The sequence below is a fragment of the Eucalyptus grandis genome, chromosome 7 (assembly GCF_016545825.1).
Source record: "Eucalyptus grandis isolate ANBG69807.140 chromosome 7, ASM1654582v1, whole genome shotgun sequence".
NCBI classification, from domain to species: Eukaryota; Viridiplantae; Streptophyta; class Magnoliopsida; order Myrtales; family Myrtaceae; genus Eucalyptus; species Eucalyptus grandis.
Window position 1 is genome coordinate 33,257,074 of NC_052618.1, and position 17,620 is coordinate 33,274,693.

At 37.5% G+C, this 17,620-nt stretch overlaps 1 protein-coding gene across 1 annotated transcript; it reads left to right on the forward strand.

Moving 5' to 3' along the window:
* Positions 1 to 14,453: 14,453 nt before the first annotated feature.
* LOC120295526 (2-alkenal reductase (NADP(+)-dependent)-like) lies at positions 14,454 to 16,711 on the forward strand. Its single transcript, XM_039316738.1, has 5 exons — positions 14,454 to 14,812; positions 15,617 to 15,794; positions 15,896 to 16,062; positions 16,244 to 16,326; positions 16,496 to 16,711. Exons 1-5 carry the CDS (start codon positions 14,558 to 14,560, stop codon positions 16,569 to 16,571), a joined length of 759 nt encoding a protein of 252 aa, XP_039172672.1. The 5' UTR covers positions 14,454 to 14,557; the 3' UTR covers positions 16,572 to 16,711.
* Positions 16,712 to 17,620: the final 909 nt, after the last annotated feature.

The following is a 17,620-nucleotide window of genomic DNA, read 5'->3' on the forward strand; positions in this document are numbered from 1 at the left end:
CTTTCCCTTCCTTATCCCTCTTTTTGAAGCTTTCCGTCTTTTTTTCCTCTCTTGATTTGTTCTCAAAGTTTGTGTGTGTGAATAAACTTTTGCAGCTGATTTTCAGTGAACATAAAGACTAGTTTGGCCATTTGTCTAGTCGGTAGCCACTGAGAAGGATGTTCATAACGTGGCTCTGCAACCTCTTCAAAATGCGTGCATGGGCAAGTGATTCCGAGGATAGGAAACTTTTTGGGTTAAGTGTATGGGAATGGTATAAGTAGAGGGTTGTAGAAGGGTAAATATAAGAAAATGATAGAAAATGATCACCACCAAAGTATAAAAGATGCACCTCCAATCAAGAAATAAGATCGGGATAGATGAAGTTCACCACCAAAGCTTAAAAGAGAAGCCACCTAGACTTTAGGATAGAGAAGCTTAACACCAAGGCTTAAAGAAAAACCACTAGTCGAGGATAAAGCGTTTCTTGGCTCACTACCAATGAGTAATTCACTTTCCAAAGATAAAGAGATCAAAATAGGAGTTATCCACTCTTGAAAAATAATCACTCAATCAAAGGAAAATTTCATATATTTTCATTAATCAAAATCGTCTAGTCTTACAATTGAGAACTCTCCTTTGTTATAGGAGGACTACAACATAGGAAATAGATAACAATTAAATAAACATTGGAACCACTCGTGCATTAATGGGCACAGGAACTAGAAAGGATAATAAAGACATAGGGACTTAAAACTTTGACTCTTGAAACTCACATAACATTAAAGACTCATGGGAACCTAGAGATACAATTAATAACATGGGAACTTGTATTTTTGACTCTTCAACCTTGTGCTTTATCTTCATAATTGGTTGACCAAGCTTGACTAGAAAATAACCATCTCAAGATATCATCAAATACCCAAGGAAGTTGTCTAGTATAGCCTCCCATAGATGCGTTGTTGGTAAACTTCATAATCAACAACTAATATAGTATACTAAGAATCGATAACTCTTTAATTGTCGATAACTCTATATTCCTCGATAACTCTTTACTCGATACAGCTGCCTTCTCGGTAGAGTCATCTTTTTGATAACTCCATTTTCTTGACCCATCGAAGCACGTTATACCCAAGTTCTACCTTGGCTTCTTGAATCATCATCAATAGTGCTGAGTCTGTTGATGAAGATAAGTTGGATGCTTCTGCATCAATTCGAGATTGGGCTGCTCCCCCCTCTCAATTGAGAGTTAGGTCAAGTTTTGGGAGTTTTACTCTCTTGAACTAGATGTAGATATAGATTTGGGATCTCCTTACATATATTTGATTGTGTTCTTTCAACATTTTGATATTGGTGTCTCTGCACAGCGATGGTAATGAGGACATTGAACCTAGACAAGTACTGGAAGTTGTTGCAAATGGAGCAGGAGATGTTGGCGTGTGCTCATCACTAAATTTGGTTATTGGCCGTCGATTGTTTATGGTGTCAGATTTGATCTTGAAGGATGAGATTGTGCTCCTAACTGTAAACTATGCTTTGTTATTTGTTTTCTGGTTTTTGATTTGTTCTATAGTTATTTGGGATTTGCTAATTTCGAAAGCCTTCGACATACCTCTTGAGTATTAATCTGATACATGAATGCCATCTTTTTCGACCGAAAAGGAGAAGAAGATCGTTAATATAATTCAAGTCAATTTGGCTATCAATACTGGGTGGCTTATTTTTAAAGACAGACGTGTAGTACCATCATATATCAAAAGTACCATCCGGTTGCATCCCAAAGTGTCATTGTCTATATTGCAATACAAATTTTCAAGTGAAATTTCTAAACATATGATAGGACTTTCCACTACATTGGAGGTAGAGATTTTGGCATGTTATCTTTGTTAGTTGTTAGATTTGGTCATGTGGAGACGATCTCAGACATTCTCAATATATTTTTAACTTCATTATAGAAACTAAGGCAAGAAAAAACAAATAATAATAGTCCTACATATTATATGATCAAAGTTCAAAGCCTTTGACACAAAAAACAGACCGAACCGTAATGGCATAAGTCTAGTATAAGATGCCAAAGCCTTGATTAATCCGAAAAAAGGACGATAAGAGGTTGTATTAGATAATTTTGAGACATGCATTTTGCGCTAGTTCGTGAAGTAGCTCGTGCAAGTTGAAACTAGCTAGCCCATCAAAGGGTTTTTCCATAAATGATTGAAGAACCAATTCCCAAGTCATCCATAGATAAAAATAGCGACAGCAAAAAAGCTGTCAATGGTTGATTCCCTAAGAATATCCATTGTTGCAATCAGTTTGTTTTGGGGATGATTGATTCTTGAGTAAGTTTCATACTTGGAATTTGGAATGTATTCCACCAGGGTCGATAAAAACTAAGAACTGATCCTGTTGATCTTGGAACCGACCTAAAGCTGAACCAGTTGGTTCAAGGTCAATCTCATAACTAGTTGTTGAGACTTTTTTTTTCCTTTTCTTTTTGTATTTCATTTTGTTATTTATACAATATGTATAGTGTCAAACATGAATACAAATTTGTTTGCTTGAGGATAATAAGTCGAACATAGTCAATTTTAACAAATGTTTCTGCTTAAGAAAATGAGTAAAATAAGCTACTTAGACTTAGAGATAAACCGGTTCAAAATCAGTTAGGTCCTGGGATTCAGGGTGAGAACCGGAAGCCAAACTAGTCAAGGTCAATTCCTAGTTTTTATATTGAGAATCGGACGGTCTCCTTGTGAGCAAGCCGAGTAAGGTTTTGATTTCGGATTGAATCAGCCTGATTACTCACTTCTAGTTTATTTCACTTTAGTAGCACTGCACGAGCTGATCCTGACGTGAGAATTGTGAACATTACTTGCAATGGACAAAAGTGCCACGAGAACGATTTCGATCTCAACTTAGAATCAGTTCTGGGAGAGTTGTGCACGACGACAACGTGACTATTACTTCTCAATGTAGTGGGGTACCCTTGCCTCCGGATCGCGCAACATGCCTGGATTATTGTACAGAACTTTTAGATGATGCGCAAGTCCAACTTCAGATTGTAGAATGAGGCACGAGAAACATTCATCCTCAAAGTGAATATTTGTGGCATCTGCGTACGAAACCATAACTTGTTGTAAAATATGTACATGTTTGTATTCGTTGTGTTCTCCTAAATTGTAACGTATCCGAATAAGTTATTTTCTCAACCGCAGAATTTAGGGTTGATTTATACTTGTTATCATACCAAAAGGACTTTATGAGTGAAATCTCAAATCTTGCCATAAGGAATGTAAATTGATGGTCTGCTTAATGTTATTTTACTGAGCAAGAATCATCATGCACCAAGTTGTAAATGACAAGAATTTCTCCACTATCTTATGGTGTCGACTGGTTCCAATATACTTGTAGGAAAGATTGGCAACAATTTTGCTCAAAGATCTTCTATTGTGATATTTCTATTTTTCTTGGCCTGAGATTTTTTTTTCTGTACAAATATAATTTATAAAAATGACAACATTTAAGATACTTCTTTTTTTAGTTAAATGACTGAAATACCCTCTTCTCTCTCTTCAATTTATTGTTTTTTTTTGGTTTAATTAATAAAACTGTATTTATTTCTATCCTTCCATAATACAATGCTCTATTATACTCAATAAAATATCAACTTATCTTGCATGCTGTTATGTTAAAAAAAACCCACATCGGCCCAACCCAACCCTAAAATTAGGGTATGTTGGGGTCAGGCTTTTGAGGTGTTGGTATTGTTTGGATTAGGGTTGAGCCAATGTTGGGTTTTTCTCTCTCTGTGCTTGTGCAACGAGGATGAAACACCTAGCTGATCGATGCCAACGCCAGCATCGGCCCGACCCGACCTGGCCCATTCTCTTAGGTTATGTGATATTTGGGTATTGGGCTGGGTTAAAGTGCACTTTGTATGGTTTCGGTCGGGTCGGGTCAGGTAACTAGGGTTGTCAATGGGTTGGGTAAGGTATCACGAAAACCCCACCCAACTCGACCCAACCCATTGACACCCCTAGTTACCACTTTGCTTGGAGAAAGTTGTTAAATCTTAATTTATGGTTTCATATTTTTAATGATAAAAGCCACGTAAAATATTTACAAATTTCTATTTATGACGGGTTATGAACACACGAATAACTATCTATGTTTTATCAAATAGTTTGAGCAAAACTTTATTTCAAATTTGAAAATTAAAATTCAATCTATTTATCTAGCAGATCTTGATCTTGTGGGTGTTTTACAGAATAAGTTTTTAGGTTTTTAAAGTTAAGCATAGCATATTTTGTACTTTCTTTGGAGTTTTTCACATTTTAATTTGAATTGCAAGCTGGGATTGAAAATCTTGTTACATATTCTTCTCTTTCAAACTTATATCAAATTATGGAAAGTTTTAAGCATATTCTAAAGTTTTGATCCACTTGCTATGAGATTGAATCTACAATTGATATTTACTTTCTAAAGTTAAGCATATTATATAGCAAGGAGGTCCTTTTTTTTTTTCTCTTCCTTTTTGTACTTATCTTTTGTTAATATTTAGATATGTTTATGTTTAACATTAGATCATGCTTCTAACAAATTAACCTTTTCCATATTTTGATCAATTTTTATTTTCCTTTTTTTTAAAAAAAAAATCAAGATCAACTAGATATTAGATTAAATATTAATTTTCAACTCTGAAATATAGCCTCAAACTGTTTGATAAAATAATAGGTAATTAATTGTATATTCATAAACCACAATAGAGAGAAATTTCTAATCTTCTATGTAGCTTTTACGATTAAAAATACGAGGCTATAAATTAAAAGGATAAGTGCATTAAAAGTCCTAAAACTTGTAAATCCAAAAATACTACTCAGGACACCATATTTTGAAAAAAAAAATTGTTATTTAGTCAATATGTTTGGGAAAAGGACGTAGTGTCTAACTTTCATGCAACATTTATTTGAATGCCATAATTTTTTTTCCGATCACTTAAGTGCTATGTAATTTTTCAATCAATAAATTATTTTTCATAACTTTTTAAAACAATCACTACAAGTGCTAAATCACGTCGGATTTGCGATGCTTGAGTGAAAGTTTTAAAAAGGTTTTAACTTAAGTGATAAATTAAAAGTTATGGCACTTAAGTAATTGTGTTTTTGAAGTTATGACACTCATGTTGTCAAAAAAAAAAATATAATACTTAAGTGAATGCCGTGATAAAATTATAACATTTGTGGTGTCATTATCTCCAATTTTTTTACTAATATTTGTTCTTGTATTTTTCATCTTTTAGGGTCACTTGCATTGAGGCCACTATTCAATTTCATGAGCTTGAGTATGACCCTACTTGAGGGTCAATAACCCTAATTGGCCTCAGGCAAGGATTTATTGGCCCTAATTTAGTGGTCAAAACGGGGTCACGGATCCTCACCTGAGAGAAAGGTAGGTGGTGCTGCCCCGGCCTAAGGTCAAACAAGCATATACGGTAATGTAAGTAACTAAACGTGTGAAGGAGTTAAAAGGTTTTGCTAGGCTTGGAAGCTTTTTTTTTTGCTTTCTGTCATAATGGAAATTTACTAGTAGTCCTAAAAAAGCCTACTAGCTTTGTCATGAGGAAGCACTAGTTATTATTATCTAACAAAGTAGGGTCTTGAATTGTAATTGTGTCTTCCAAAGGACGAATTGACCTCAAAACTGTTAGATATATGCCCTAAAGCTGCTATGTAATATGTACATACTAGAGATTCCATTTGTACATATAAGGATTATGTTATTATTGTTATTTTTAAGGAAATTGATTAATTATTAATTAATTAATTGATTAATTAATGTGGAAATGGTCAGCAAATTTTTGCTGACCACTTCGCACGAATTCGTGCATGATGGTCAGCGGTTGCTGACCATCGTGCACGCATTTTGTTCGTGCATGGATGGTTAGCAACCGCTGACCATCGTGCGCGAAATCGTGCATAAACGGTTAGCGGTTGCTGACCGTTCCATTCATGCACGATCGTGCTCGATCGTGCATGAGAACGAGATCAGCAACGGTTGCTGATCCCACGATCGGCAACCGTTGCTGATTCATGTATAAATATTAAAAAGAAAGGCTGCAAAAAGGTTGCAACTAAGAGAGATTTTCTGTGGGTGTGCGTCTTGTTTATGGCGACACTTCAAGGGGTTGAAATACAGAGAAAGGTGGATGTGCGCTGTTTGGTTTTTAGAGAAAATGGGTTGTTAAAATCAAGAGAAACGTGTGTGTTCTTGTATTCTTCGAGAAACGAGAAAGTATAGTGTTTTCTCATTCGGGCCGTGACTATAATACATCGAGGATACGGTGGATCATTTCCACGTGATTGCTAGCACAATCGAAGTGGAGAATATCCGAAGGTTCTCTCTTCCGTTCGACGTTCGTTGTTGGTGTGTCGAACTAGAGGTCCGACGCTTGTGGGACTCGAATTGTAGAACATCCGAACCGACTCATTTCAAAGCGCGTTTCGAGAGGTAATTCGTTTAACTCCTTTTTATATTTAGATTTTTGATTAAAACGCACGAACAACGCCTTAGGAGAATCATGTGTAAAATATATATTTGTTTCCGCTGCGTACTTTATGTTAATATTTCTTATACATGATTCAGAAACCCCAACAGTGGTATCAGAGCCAACCTTAGGCGTTTTCGTGCGTTTAATTGATTTATAGTTCAAATATATTTTTGCATTCTAATGGCCAATTTACTTTTGTTAAGAGAATTGGTTCTCTTGCTCTTATGTGGCCTATAGAAGTTGATTGATTTATGTGATAAATTTAATCAACAAAGCAAAAATTAGAACTAAATCAATTTTGAATCAAAAAATCCGTAACTTGTTATACTTTGTGTTTATATTCTACAAATGATATGCAGAATTTTATGCATGCCTTCCAGAGCTTTAAATTTTGAATTTATGGCTCGTAAGGAAGGGTGGTGATCATGGAAAAATCCCTAATTGTTGTGATTATTGTATGGATGAATGTATGATGATTACAGGTATTCTTTTTGGGGATGTAATTATTAAATGGAGGCTGCGTCCTTCTTTTTATATTTATTTTTATGAAATGTAATTTAAGTATAGTGTAGTATTTCAATTATTGATGTAAATACTACAAGAGAGGAGGAGCCATTGGAGGAGCCATTAAACCGGTGAGCTCTCTGGGCCCGGTCTTTGAAGAGTTCAAAGATTGAAGAAAAAGTGAAGAGCAGGTCCATATTATTAAAATATTAAAATGGCTAAATGGGTCTCTTTGGCTTGAGACCCATTGAACCATAATTCCATGATCACCACATAGGATAGATATTATGTGATATCTATTTATTTATTATGTTTATGGTATCGTGCATGTTAAACCGGTTAATGTGCAAAATGAGACCGTTAATAACGACCCAAATCTCCTTACAAAGAATATTAAGTCGAAATGGGTTTCGGACTCGTGGCCTTCCATCGTCGTGGTTTGATCCAATATTATAGTGGTTAATTAACCGGTTATGGATACATAGGGTTAATTACCATTTATAATATTGGACCACTCCATTATGCATATGATGTTGTGGGGTTGGAGCCAAATGATTTCCAATAACTGTTAGGTGAGGGAATTATTTGTGTTTTCAATACTTGCATGAGACGATGGGCTAGACTTAACTATGATCATGATGCCAATAACTATTAGGTGAGGCTTTCATGGTCTAGAGGCCAAAGTTATGATTGGGACTCGCATATGATGTGTTGAACAAGCTGGTTCACTCACTAAGTTCATAGGACACCAATAACTGTTAGGTGAGGTGGACTTTGGGCTAGTGGGACTCCAATCCCCACTAGTAATCTTTACCCAACAAAGATTACCGCTTCCCATCTTAAAGAGTATGGGATTCGAATATAAATTTAGTGGGAGGATCTATTTCATTTAAAGGCCAAAATGAAATAGTTACTTTGAAAGATACAATGGCTAACAATTTATTTTCTGCAACAGATATATTATTACTCTGAAAAATGGTGACCACAAACCCACTCGCTTCTATACTTGACAAGAATTGTTTGACTGGACCCAATTTCATTGACTATGTGAGGAATTTGAGAATTATTCTCAATTCAGAAAAAATTGGGTATGTGCTTGATGAAAAGATGCCAGCCTCTTTTCCTGAGGGTGGGACCCAAGAGGAGCGTGTCACTTATGATAAGTGGCGTGATGATGACTTAAAAGTTAGGTCATATATGCTTGCTTCTATGAACAATGAATTTAGAAGAAGTATGAATCTATGGAAGATCTTTGGGTCGATCATTTTGCACTTAAAGGAATACTTTGATGAGAATGGTCGAACCTCTAGATATGAGATATCTAAGGCATTGTACCGTATGAGGATGGCTGAAGGATCATCTGTTAATGATCATGCTTTGAAAATGATCGGCACATTGAAGAATTGGCTAGGCTGAATCTCGTTATGGACAATGAGTTAGCTGTGGATTTGATCCTCCAATCTTTACCCGATTCCTTCTCTGGTTTTGTCCAAAACTTCCACATGCATAAGATGGAGAAAACTCTTGCTGAGTTACATAGCATGTTGGTAGTTTATGAGAAGGAAATGCATAACACGAGGCCAAATGTAGTGGCTATGGCTAAGGCTTCTTCTTCAAAGGGTAAGACCGTTTTAAAGAAGAATAAATGGAAGAGGCCTGCCAAACCTATTGTGCAACCAAAACCCATGATTGATAAAGGGAAATGTCATTACTGTGGTGTCAAAGGGCACTGGAGGAGGAACTGTAAAAGGTACCTCGCGAGCTTGAAGGTCAAGCCCAAGAATCGACCTTATGAAGGTATGGTGTCTATGCTTATTGAAACCAATCTTATGGTTAGTACTGAATCCAGCTCATGGGTTCTAGATTCTGCTGCAACTTCACATATTTGTATGTCTTTGCAGAATCTGGAAATAAGCAGGATGCTAGGGCGAAATGAGATTGTCATGACGTTTGCCAATGGAGCAAGAGTTGCTGCATTAGCTATAGGGACTTTTCGTTTATGTTTCCCTTCTGGACATGTAATGGTTTTAAAGAACTGTTTGCATTATAAGAATGCTGTTAGGAACATAATCTCTGTACCTCGTTTGGGTAAAGAGAATTATGAATTTTCTTTTGCTGATGATGTATGTTCTATTTATCATAATAGAATTTGTGTTGGTTCTAGCTTATTAACCAACAATCTTTATGCCATTGCAATGTCCGGTAATGCGATTACCAATGTCAATAAGCAAAATAGAATTGATATAAATGCCATAACTAATAAACGCCCTAGAGACGGTCCAAATAAAAAGTATGTTTGGCATCTCCGATTAGGTCATATTGGAGAAGACAGAATTAACAAGTTGAGTAATGATGGATACATTGATCATTCAAATTTTGAGTCATACTCGACTTGTGAGGCATGTCTTCTAGGAAAAATGACCAAAGCGCTTTTTGTGGGACAAAGTGCACGAGCTGCGACATATTAGAATTAATACATACAGATGTATGTGGACCAATTAATGAAACTGCTAGAGGTGGTTATAATTACTTCATTACCTTCACCGATGATCAGTCACGGTATGGTTATTTATACCTCATGAAGTATAAATCTGAATCCTTTGAAAAGTTCAAGGAATTCAAGGCTGAAGTTGAGAAACAAACAGGAAAATGTATTAAGGCTCTTCGATCGGATCGAGGAGGTGAATACCTTAGTCTTGAATTCCTGGATTTTCTTAAAGAGAATGGCATTTTATCACAATGGACACCTCTTGGAACTCCAGAACATAATGGTGTATCTGAACGAAGAAATCGTACTTTATTAGATATGGTACGGTCTATGATGAGTTACACATTGTCAATATCCCTTTGGGGATATGCCCTTGAGACAGCTGTATATATATCGAATAGAGTGCCGTCCAAATCTGTTCCAACTACGCCCTATGAGATATGGCATAGTAGGAAACCCAGTCTTAATTATATTAAGATTTGGGGTTGTCCAAGCTTTCGTGAAAAAGCTAAAAATGGAAAAATTGGAGGCAAGATCTGAACAAGGTCGCTTCATTGGATATCCAAAGGAAACTCTTGGATATTATTTCTATTTTCATTCAAACCAAAGAATTTTGGTATGCAAGCACGCTTCTTTTTGGAGAATCAGTTCATCCAAGAAAGTGGTGCTGGGCGGAAAATAGTCTTACAAGAAGAAAATAATGAAGTGCCAAACAACCGAGTTCAGATACCAATCTCTGATTCAGTGGGAGCTTCTGATACACAACCTCTTAGGAGAAGTGTGAGAACGTCTCGCCCACCTCGCTCGTTATAGACACTCGTTGATCATATTGAACCATTATTCATTGTGAATGACAGTGATCAACCTGGTGATCCTAAAACCTATGAGGAGGCGATGTTGGACATCGATTCTGGAAAATGGCTAGAAGCCATGAAATCCGAAATGGATTCAATGTATTCCAATGAGGTTTGGACCTTTGACGACCGCCGATGGTATTGTACCAATTGGCTGTAAATGGATCTTCAAGAGGAAGATGAACGTTGAAAGTCAAATTGGAATTTACAAAGCACGGCTGGTGGCGAAAGGATATCGTCAAAAAGAAGGAATTGATTATGACGAAACTTTCTCACCTATGGCCATGCTAAAATCCATTCGGATTATGTTGGCTATAGCTGCACACCTTGATTATGAGATATTTCAAATGGATGTCAAAACGGCTTTTCTAAATGGTTTTCTCGATGGGGACATCTATATGGAATAGCCACAGGGTTTTGAATCCAATAGTAAAAAACAGAAGGTGTGTAAGTTTAAGAGATCCATTTATGGACTCAAACAAGCCTCCAGAAGTTGGAACATCTGTTTTGATGAGGTAGTCAAATCGTTTGGCTTCATAAAAAATCCGGATGAACCTTGTGTATACAAGAAGATCAGTGAGAGTGCAATTGCATTTCTAGTTTTGTATGTCGATGATATACTTTTGATTGGAAATGATGTACCAATGATATCATCCATAAAACTATTCTTGTCACAGAAATTCTCCATGAAAGATTTAGGAGAGGCAACCTACATTTTAGGTATCAAGATCTATAGAGATAGATCAAGACGATTGATTGGCCTCTCACAATCTACATACATAGACAAAGTGTTAACACGGTTTAACATGCAATGTTCCAAGAGAGGATTATTGCCTTTTAGGCAAGGGATCCATCTTTCTAAGGAGATGTGTCCCAACACTCCTGAAGAAAGAGAGCGAATGGCAAAGATACCATATGCATCCGCTATTGGAAGCATAATGTATGCTATGCTATGTACTAGACGATATTGCGCATGCTGTAAGTATTACCAGCGAGATATCAGTCGATCCAGAGAAGAGCATTGGATAACAATCAAGAATATTCTTAAGTACTTGCGAAGGACTAAAGATTTATTCTTGATATATGGAGAAGGAGAATTTAAAGTTGTAGCTTATACTGATTCCGATTTTCAATCGGATCCTAATGATTATAAGTCTACATCTGGGTTTGTCTTTACATTCAATGGTGGTGCAGTTAGTTGGAAAAGTTCCAAACAAAGTATAACTGCTGATTCCACCACTGAGGCAGAGTATGTAGCTGCTTCGAAGTAGCAAAGGAAGCCGCTTGGATGAAAAAGTTTATTTATGAACTGGGAGTCGTTCCTTCAATTGAGCAACCGATCACATTGTTTTGTGACAACAATGGGGCGATAGCTCAAGCTAAGGAACCAAGGTCTCACCAGAAGTCCAAGCATATTGAGAGACGCTTCCATCTCATCAGAGAAATTGTTGGGAGAGGTGATATCGCCTTGCAGAAAATTGCCTCAGTAGAAAACGTGGCAGATCCCTTCACTAAGGCCTTACCTCAATCTTCTTTTGAAAGACATATTGACAAAATGGGTTTGAGGTACCAGACAAGTTGGCTTTAGTGCAAGTGAGAAATTGTTAGATGTATGCCTTAAAGTTGCTATGTAATAGTTACATATTAGGGATTTCAGTTGTACTTTCATTATTATTATTTAATTAATGGCAATGATGTATTCATTCATTTGTCCAATTATTTTATATTGATGAATGATTCCATAAGATTAGTTGCAACTAGACCTATTCTTGAGACGTCAAGAATATATGTGACGGGTTCATAGTTAGACTGAATCTTTAAATTGTTCCCGGTTGATGGATTATTAAGTGGATATTAATAATCCTGTTGAGACCGGTGTGTTCTTAACTTCGCCATTAAGTATTGGATACTTAAGGGAATGATGAGTCACATGTCATTGGGTATTATGATGCCTGAGTTAGAACACAGGTGTTTGTATTAGACAAATTCACTGAACGTGACGCATATGGAACGATTAGCGACATGGAAGCTTTTAGCGTGGTCAATGTCTAATTGTTCATGCTTTGGTCTTGTGTAAATAATCCTTAGACCTGAGGCACAGTGTTAACTTGTGTATCGAACAACTATGGTTCACGGGTGCACATAATGCCGGGTCGTCGATCCGTCTTTATACTTGATGGTCATAGTTTGTTCATATACGAAGTTACACGTGTGCGCAATATGGAATCTGTCTCCTTGTTATATGCAAGGTATGATAATGATGTCCTATACAATCTAATTGTGACACTGCATTGAAATCCTCGGCCGGGGTTGTAATCGAGAATAAATTGTTTATGTCTCGAATAAAATGCATGTCAATTAGATTTGTGCATATGATCGAATTAATGACTTGACAAATATTCCATGGTCTTTGTTTGATCGGGACATAGTAAGACAGAGGATTGAATTACACCGTAGCTAAAGCGACAGGTTCATTATGTTCTTAAAGCATTCACACTATCTGGGTAGCCATGACATATTGCTAGATGTCAATCGTGGCTTGTAGGACCTAAAAGATTAATCGGGACAATTAATTATTTTGGAAGTACTAATGTGTTAGTACAAGTCTTACTACCAGCTTAGTGATGAACCTAGGGATGTCACACACCATAAACAACTAGGATGACGTGGAACAAGAGAGAAATATTATTGCAAATGTGTTTGCAATTACTACAATCGAATTGAGTCGATTTGAAATTAAATTAAATGAGATTTAATTTAATTTGTATCATAGTCACGAGCCTACTTGCATATGATGCACACGCATGCCCAAAGTGGATATATGTTAACATACCAAACAAGTTGGCTTTAGTGCAAGTGGGAGATTGTTAGATATATGCCCTAAAGCTGCTATGTAATATGTACATACTAGGGATTCCATTTGTACATATAAGGATTATGTTATTATTGTTATTTTTTTAAGGAAATTGATTAATTATTAATTGATTAATTGATTAATTGATTAATTAATGTGGAAATGGTCAGCAAATTTTTGCTGACCACTTCGCACGAATTCGTGCATGATGGTCAGCGGTTGCTGACCATCGTGCACGAAATCGTGCATAAACGGTTAGCGGTTGCTGACCGTTCCATTCATGCACGATCGTGCTCGATCGTGCATGAGAACGAGGATCAGCAACGGTTGCTGATCCCACGATCGGCAATCGTTGCTGATTCATGTATAAATATTAAAAAGAAAGGCTGCAAAAAGGTTGCAACTAAGAGAGATTTTCTGTGGGTGTGCGTCTTGTTTTTGGCGACACTTCAAGGGGTTGAAATACAGAGAAAGGTGGGTGTGCGCTGTTTGGTTTTAGAGAAAATGGGTTGTTAAAATCAAGAGAAACGTGTGTGTTCTTGTATTCTTCGAGAGACGAGAAAGTATAGTGTTTTCTCATTCGGGCCGTGACTATAATACATCGAGGATACGGTGGATCATTTCCACGTGATTGCTAGCACAATCGAAGTGGAGAATATCCGAAGGTTCTCTCTTCCGTTCGACGTTCGTTGTTGGTGTGTCGAACTAGAGGTCCGACGCTTGTGGGACTCGAATTGTAGAACATCCGAACCGACTCGTTTCAAAGCGCGCTTCGAGAGGTAATTCGTTTAACTCCCTTTTTATGTTTAGATTTTTGATTAAAACGCACGAACAACGCCTTAGGAGAATCATGTGTAAAATATATATTTGTTTCCGCTGCGTACTTTATGTTAATATTTCTTATACATGATTCAGAAACCCCAACAAAAACATCCCAAATCTCTCTACTAGCAAATGAAATTTAACTTGCCAAATGGAGCACTGTCGTCAGGCAATGCTTGTCCTGAGGCATCGACAATCGTATTTTTCAGCTCATGCATGATTACCAACAAAAGATGCAATTAGAGAAACTAGGAAAGTCAAATTCATCAATTGTCAAATAGAGTTTGCTAGTGCCGTGACATGGGATGTTGTGCTGGCCACACATTGCGCACAGAAGGATGTTTCGAGCAAAACGCTAACAGAGACCACACATTCATTAGTCCTCACATATCTCGCAACCCAATCCTAACACACAGTTATTAAAAAACTCCTACAGAGCCAGCACAGAGAGAGAGAGAGAGAGAGAGACAGAGAGAGAGACAGAGAGACAGAGAGAGAGAGACAGAGAGAGAATGGAGGAGCGTAGCGTTGAAGCAGGAGAGGGGGAGACTGTGAGCAACAAGCAAGTGGTCCTGAGAGACTACGTGAATGGGTTTCCGAGAGAAGATAACATGGAAGTGAGAAGGAAGGAGATGAAGCTCGGAGTTCCTCAAGGATCGAACGCAGTGGTGGTGAAGAACCTCTACTTGTCCTGCGATCCTTACATGCGCCTCCTGATGACGCCAAACCTCCTCAACAGATTGCTCCCTTCATACACTCCGGACTCTGTAAGCGAGCTCAATCTTACACTCTCTGGCTAAGGAATGTCTGGCTTATAATACTTCAACTTGGCCCATCTTTTCTGGAAGAGCTACCCTCGGATGAATCTGGTCCTATGAGCCATGTTCATTACACCTGCCGGATCACGTGGTTCCCACGTGACGTGTAGTTGGGTTGGACTGCGTCAATATCCTCGACTCAAAATATTCTTCAAAGACTCAATTCAGTCGAGCTCAACCTTGACTCAAATTATACAAGAAATTCAAATTAAACTTGGAAAGTTCAGTAACTTTTCATCTATTAGTCACATTTATACACATACGCATATACTTGATTAAAGTATATTTGATTAGGCTTGCCAGTTGCTTGAGTCAAGTATATCCAAACTCAAGCTTGTCCCGATTAAGAACTGCTCTTGAACTCAACTCTAACGAATCAAGCCGAGTTTCAATATCCTGCGAGTCAAACTTGAATAGCTTATGAGTACCTAGCTGGACTCGCTTTCACTCTTAAGTGGGTGCCCCTGCTCCAGAGCCAAACCAAGAAAATCGCTTACAAGTTTCAAAGAACATTGAGAGAGAAAAACCTAATCAAAAGAGATATACTCTAAAAGACTCATTGATCTTACTCAGAACTCCACCTTTTTGTGTTAATTAACATGAGCTAAGCACATTTAACTACAATAGATTAGTGAGTCCATAAAACGGTAAAAAACTAGTGAGCACCTATTAATGGGTTTGCAGCTCATGTAGAAATTAAAGCTAACACTCGAACATATTCATAGTTCGTCTTGGGATGATGTTTGAATGCAGCCTATAACTGGGTCCGGGGTGGCCAAAATTGTGGACTCGGGCAACCCAGAATTCAAAGTGGGCGACATAGTTTATGGCACGACAGGATGGGAAGAGTACAGCCTCATCACCAATCCTCAAGGCCTCTTCAAAATCCAGCACACAGATGTGCCTCTCTCTTACTACACGGGCATTCTTGGTAATACGTTAATTAATTCGAGTCTCTATTTGTTTGTTGGCAAGAATCATGCATATCAGTTTGCATCAATCGGCTGATTTCGTTGTGCATCTCTTTATTAGGTATGCCAGGACTGACCGCCTATGCTGGCTTCTACGAGGTGTGTTCCCCTAAGAAAGGAGAGTACGTCTTTGTATCGGCGGCGTCCGGTGCAGTTGGACAGCTTGTGGGACAGTTCGCAAAGTTGATGGGATGTTATGTTGTTGGTAGCGCTGGGAGCAAAGAGAAGGTTTGCTGATTTTATCGTGTTTCAAACTGTGAATGATCCTCATGAGTTTGCCGGGGCTAAATCTAAAAATTTGTTAATAGCTGTTTTATATTCTTTACTTCCAAGCTATAGAGGTGAGTCTCGCTATAAGCAAGTTGTGTATTTCTCACTCATACTGCTCTATTTTTGGTCCCACACACAGGTTGATTTGTTGAAGAGCAAGTTTGGTTTCGATGACGCATTCAACTACAAAGAGGAATGCGATCTCAATGCAGCTTTGAAGAGGTTAGTAGGCACGAGACATGTCCAAAAATGTCCAAACACTTTATGTAGAAGCATGTCCTTAATAGCAAGATCTGACGCTAGGGTTGTTGTAAGTAGATGCATTTTAAAGAGAACATAGATAAGATTGCAGAGTTGCCCTAATAATTTGTATATTTTAACCTGTTGGCAGATATTTTCCTCAAGGTATTGATATCTATTTTGAGAATGTTGGAGGAAAACACTCGATGCGGTGCTCCTCAACATGAGAGTTCGGGGCCGGATAGCTGTGTGCGGTATGATATCGCAGTACAACCTTGACCCGCCCGACGGCATCACCAACTTGATGCAGATCGTTTATGGCAGGGTCCGGATTGAGGGATTTTCGGTTTCAGATTACGTCGACCAATACTCCAAGTTCCTGGACTTTATGCTGCCACACATCAGGGAAGGGAAGATAGTATACGTCGAAGACATTGCCGAGGGGCTTGAGAGTGGACCATTTGCACTGGTCGGACTCTTTAGCGGCTGCAATGTTGGAAAGCAGGTAGTACTAGTAGCAAGAGAATGAGGAAGAAAACTTTGTGTCTGATCTACTCCACTGCAATGAGATTAGTGTGAGATTTTATAGTGTTACTGCTAACTATTTTTAAAAAATTAAGTTATTAAATAAAAATGTGATTTAATATTTAAATATTATATTAATCCCCCTCATGCTTAGTGAGGTCTTTTTGTCTAATACTAAGCTTGGAATTATTTCATTGGAGAGGCAAATAAGGGCTTTAAAAGATTCCAATTCAAGACCTTTGATATCATGTTGGGTGATCTTAGGCCTCTCTTACTCTAAAGGTTATCTCAACTTTGATATTGTGAATAGCACTCAACTTTGGCTCATAATACTATTTCACGATCTGTTTATTTTGAGGAAAATTCACATTTTAAAAATTATTTTTCTAAAAGCTTATATTATTAGATGAATGTGTGGTAAAATATTTAAATATCCTATCAATTAGGTCATAGACCAAACCTGCTACACTCTATACTATGATTGATTGTCTCCACAACATCATAATGTTTTATCTCTGTCTCCGAGATTGCTCCTTTCCTCTCTTATTATCATATATGTCGACATTGATATTGTGAATAACACTACCTGCATAAAACTAACTTTGTCCTCCTTAGTTCTAAGCCTAGGTCCATTCAATGGTATCAGAGCCTGGTTTCATTTATAATGATATCTGTTTCATGCGCTTAGTAGGTGAATCCAGTGCTGAGAGGAATCTTTCACATTATGGCAAATCATTCGGAAATATTAGAA

What these genes read in the sequence shown, in the direction of transcription:
- LOC120295526 (XM_039316738.1), top strand. Translation starts at nt 14,558, where the DNA reads ATGGAGGAGCGTAGCGTTGAAGCAGGAGAGGGGGAGACTGTGAGCAAC. An exon ending in CTTCATACACTCCGGACTCT is followed by an intron (nt 14,813 to 15,616) that starts GTAAGCGAGCTC and finishes GTTTGAATGCAG; the next exon opens with CCTATAACTGGGTCCGGGGT. An exon ending in TTACTACACGGGCATTCTTG is followed by an intron (nt 15,795 to 15,895) that starts GTAATACGTTAA and finishes TCTCTTTATTAG; the next exon opens with GTATGCCAGGACTGACCGCC.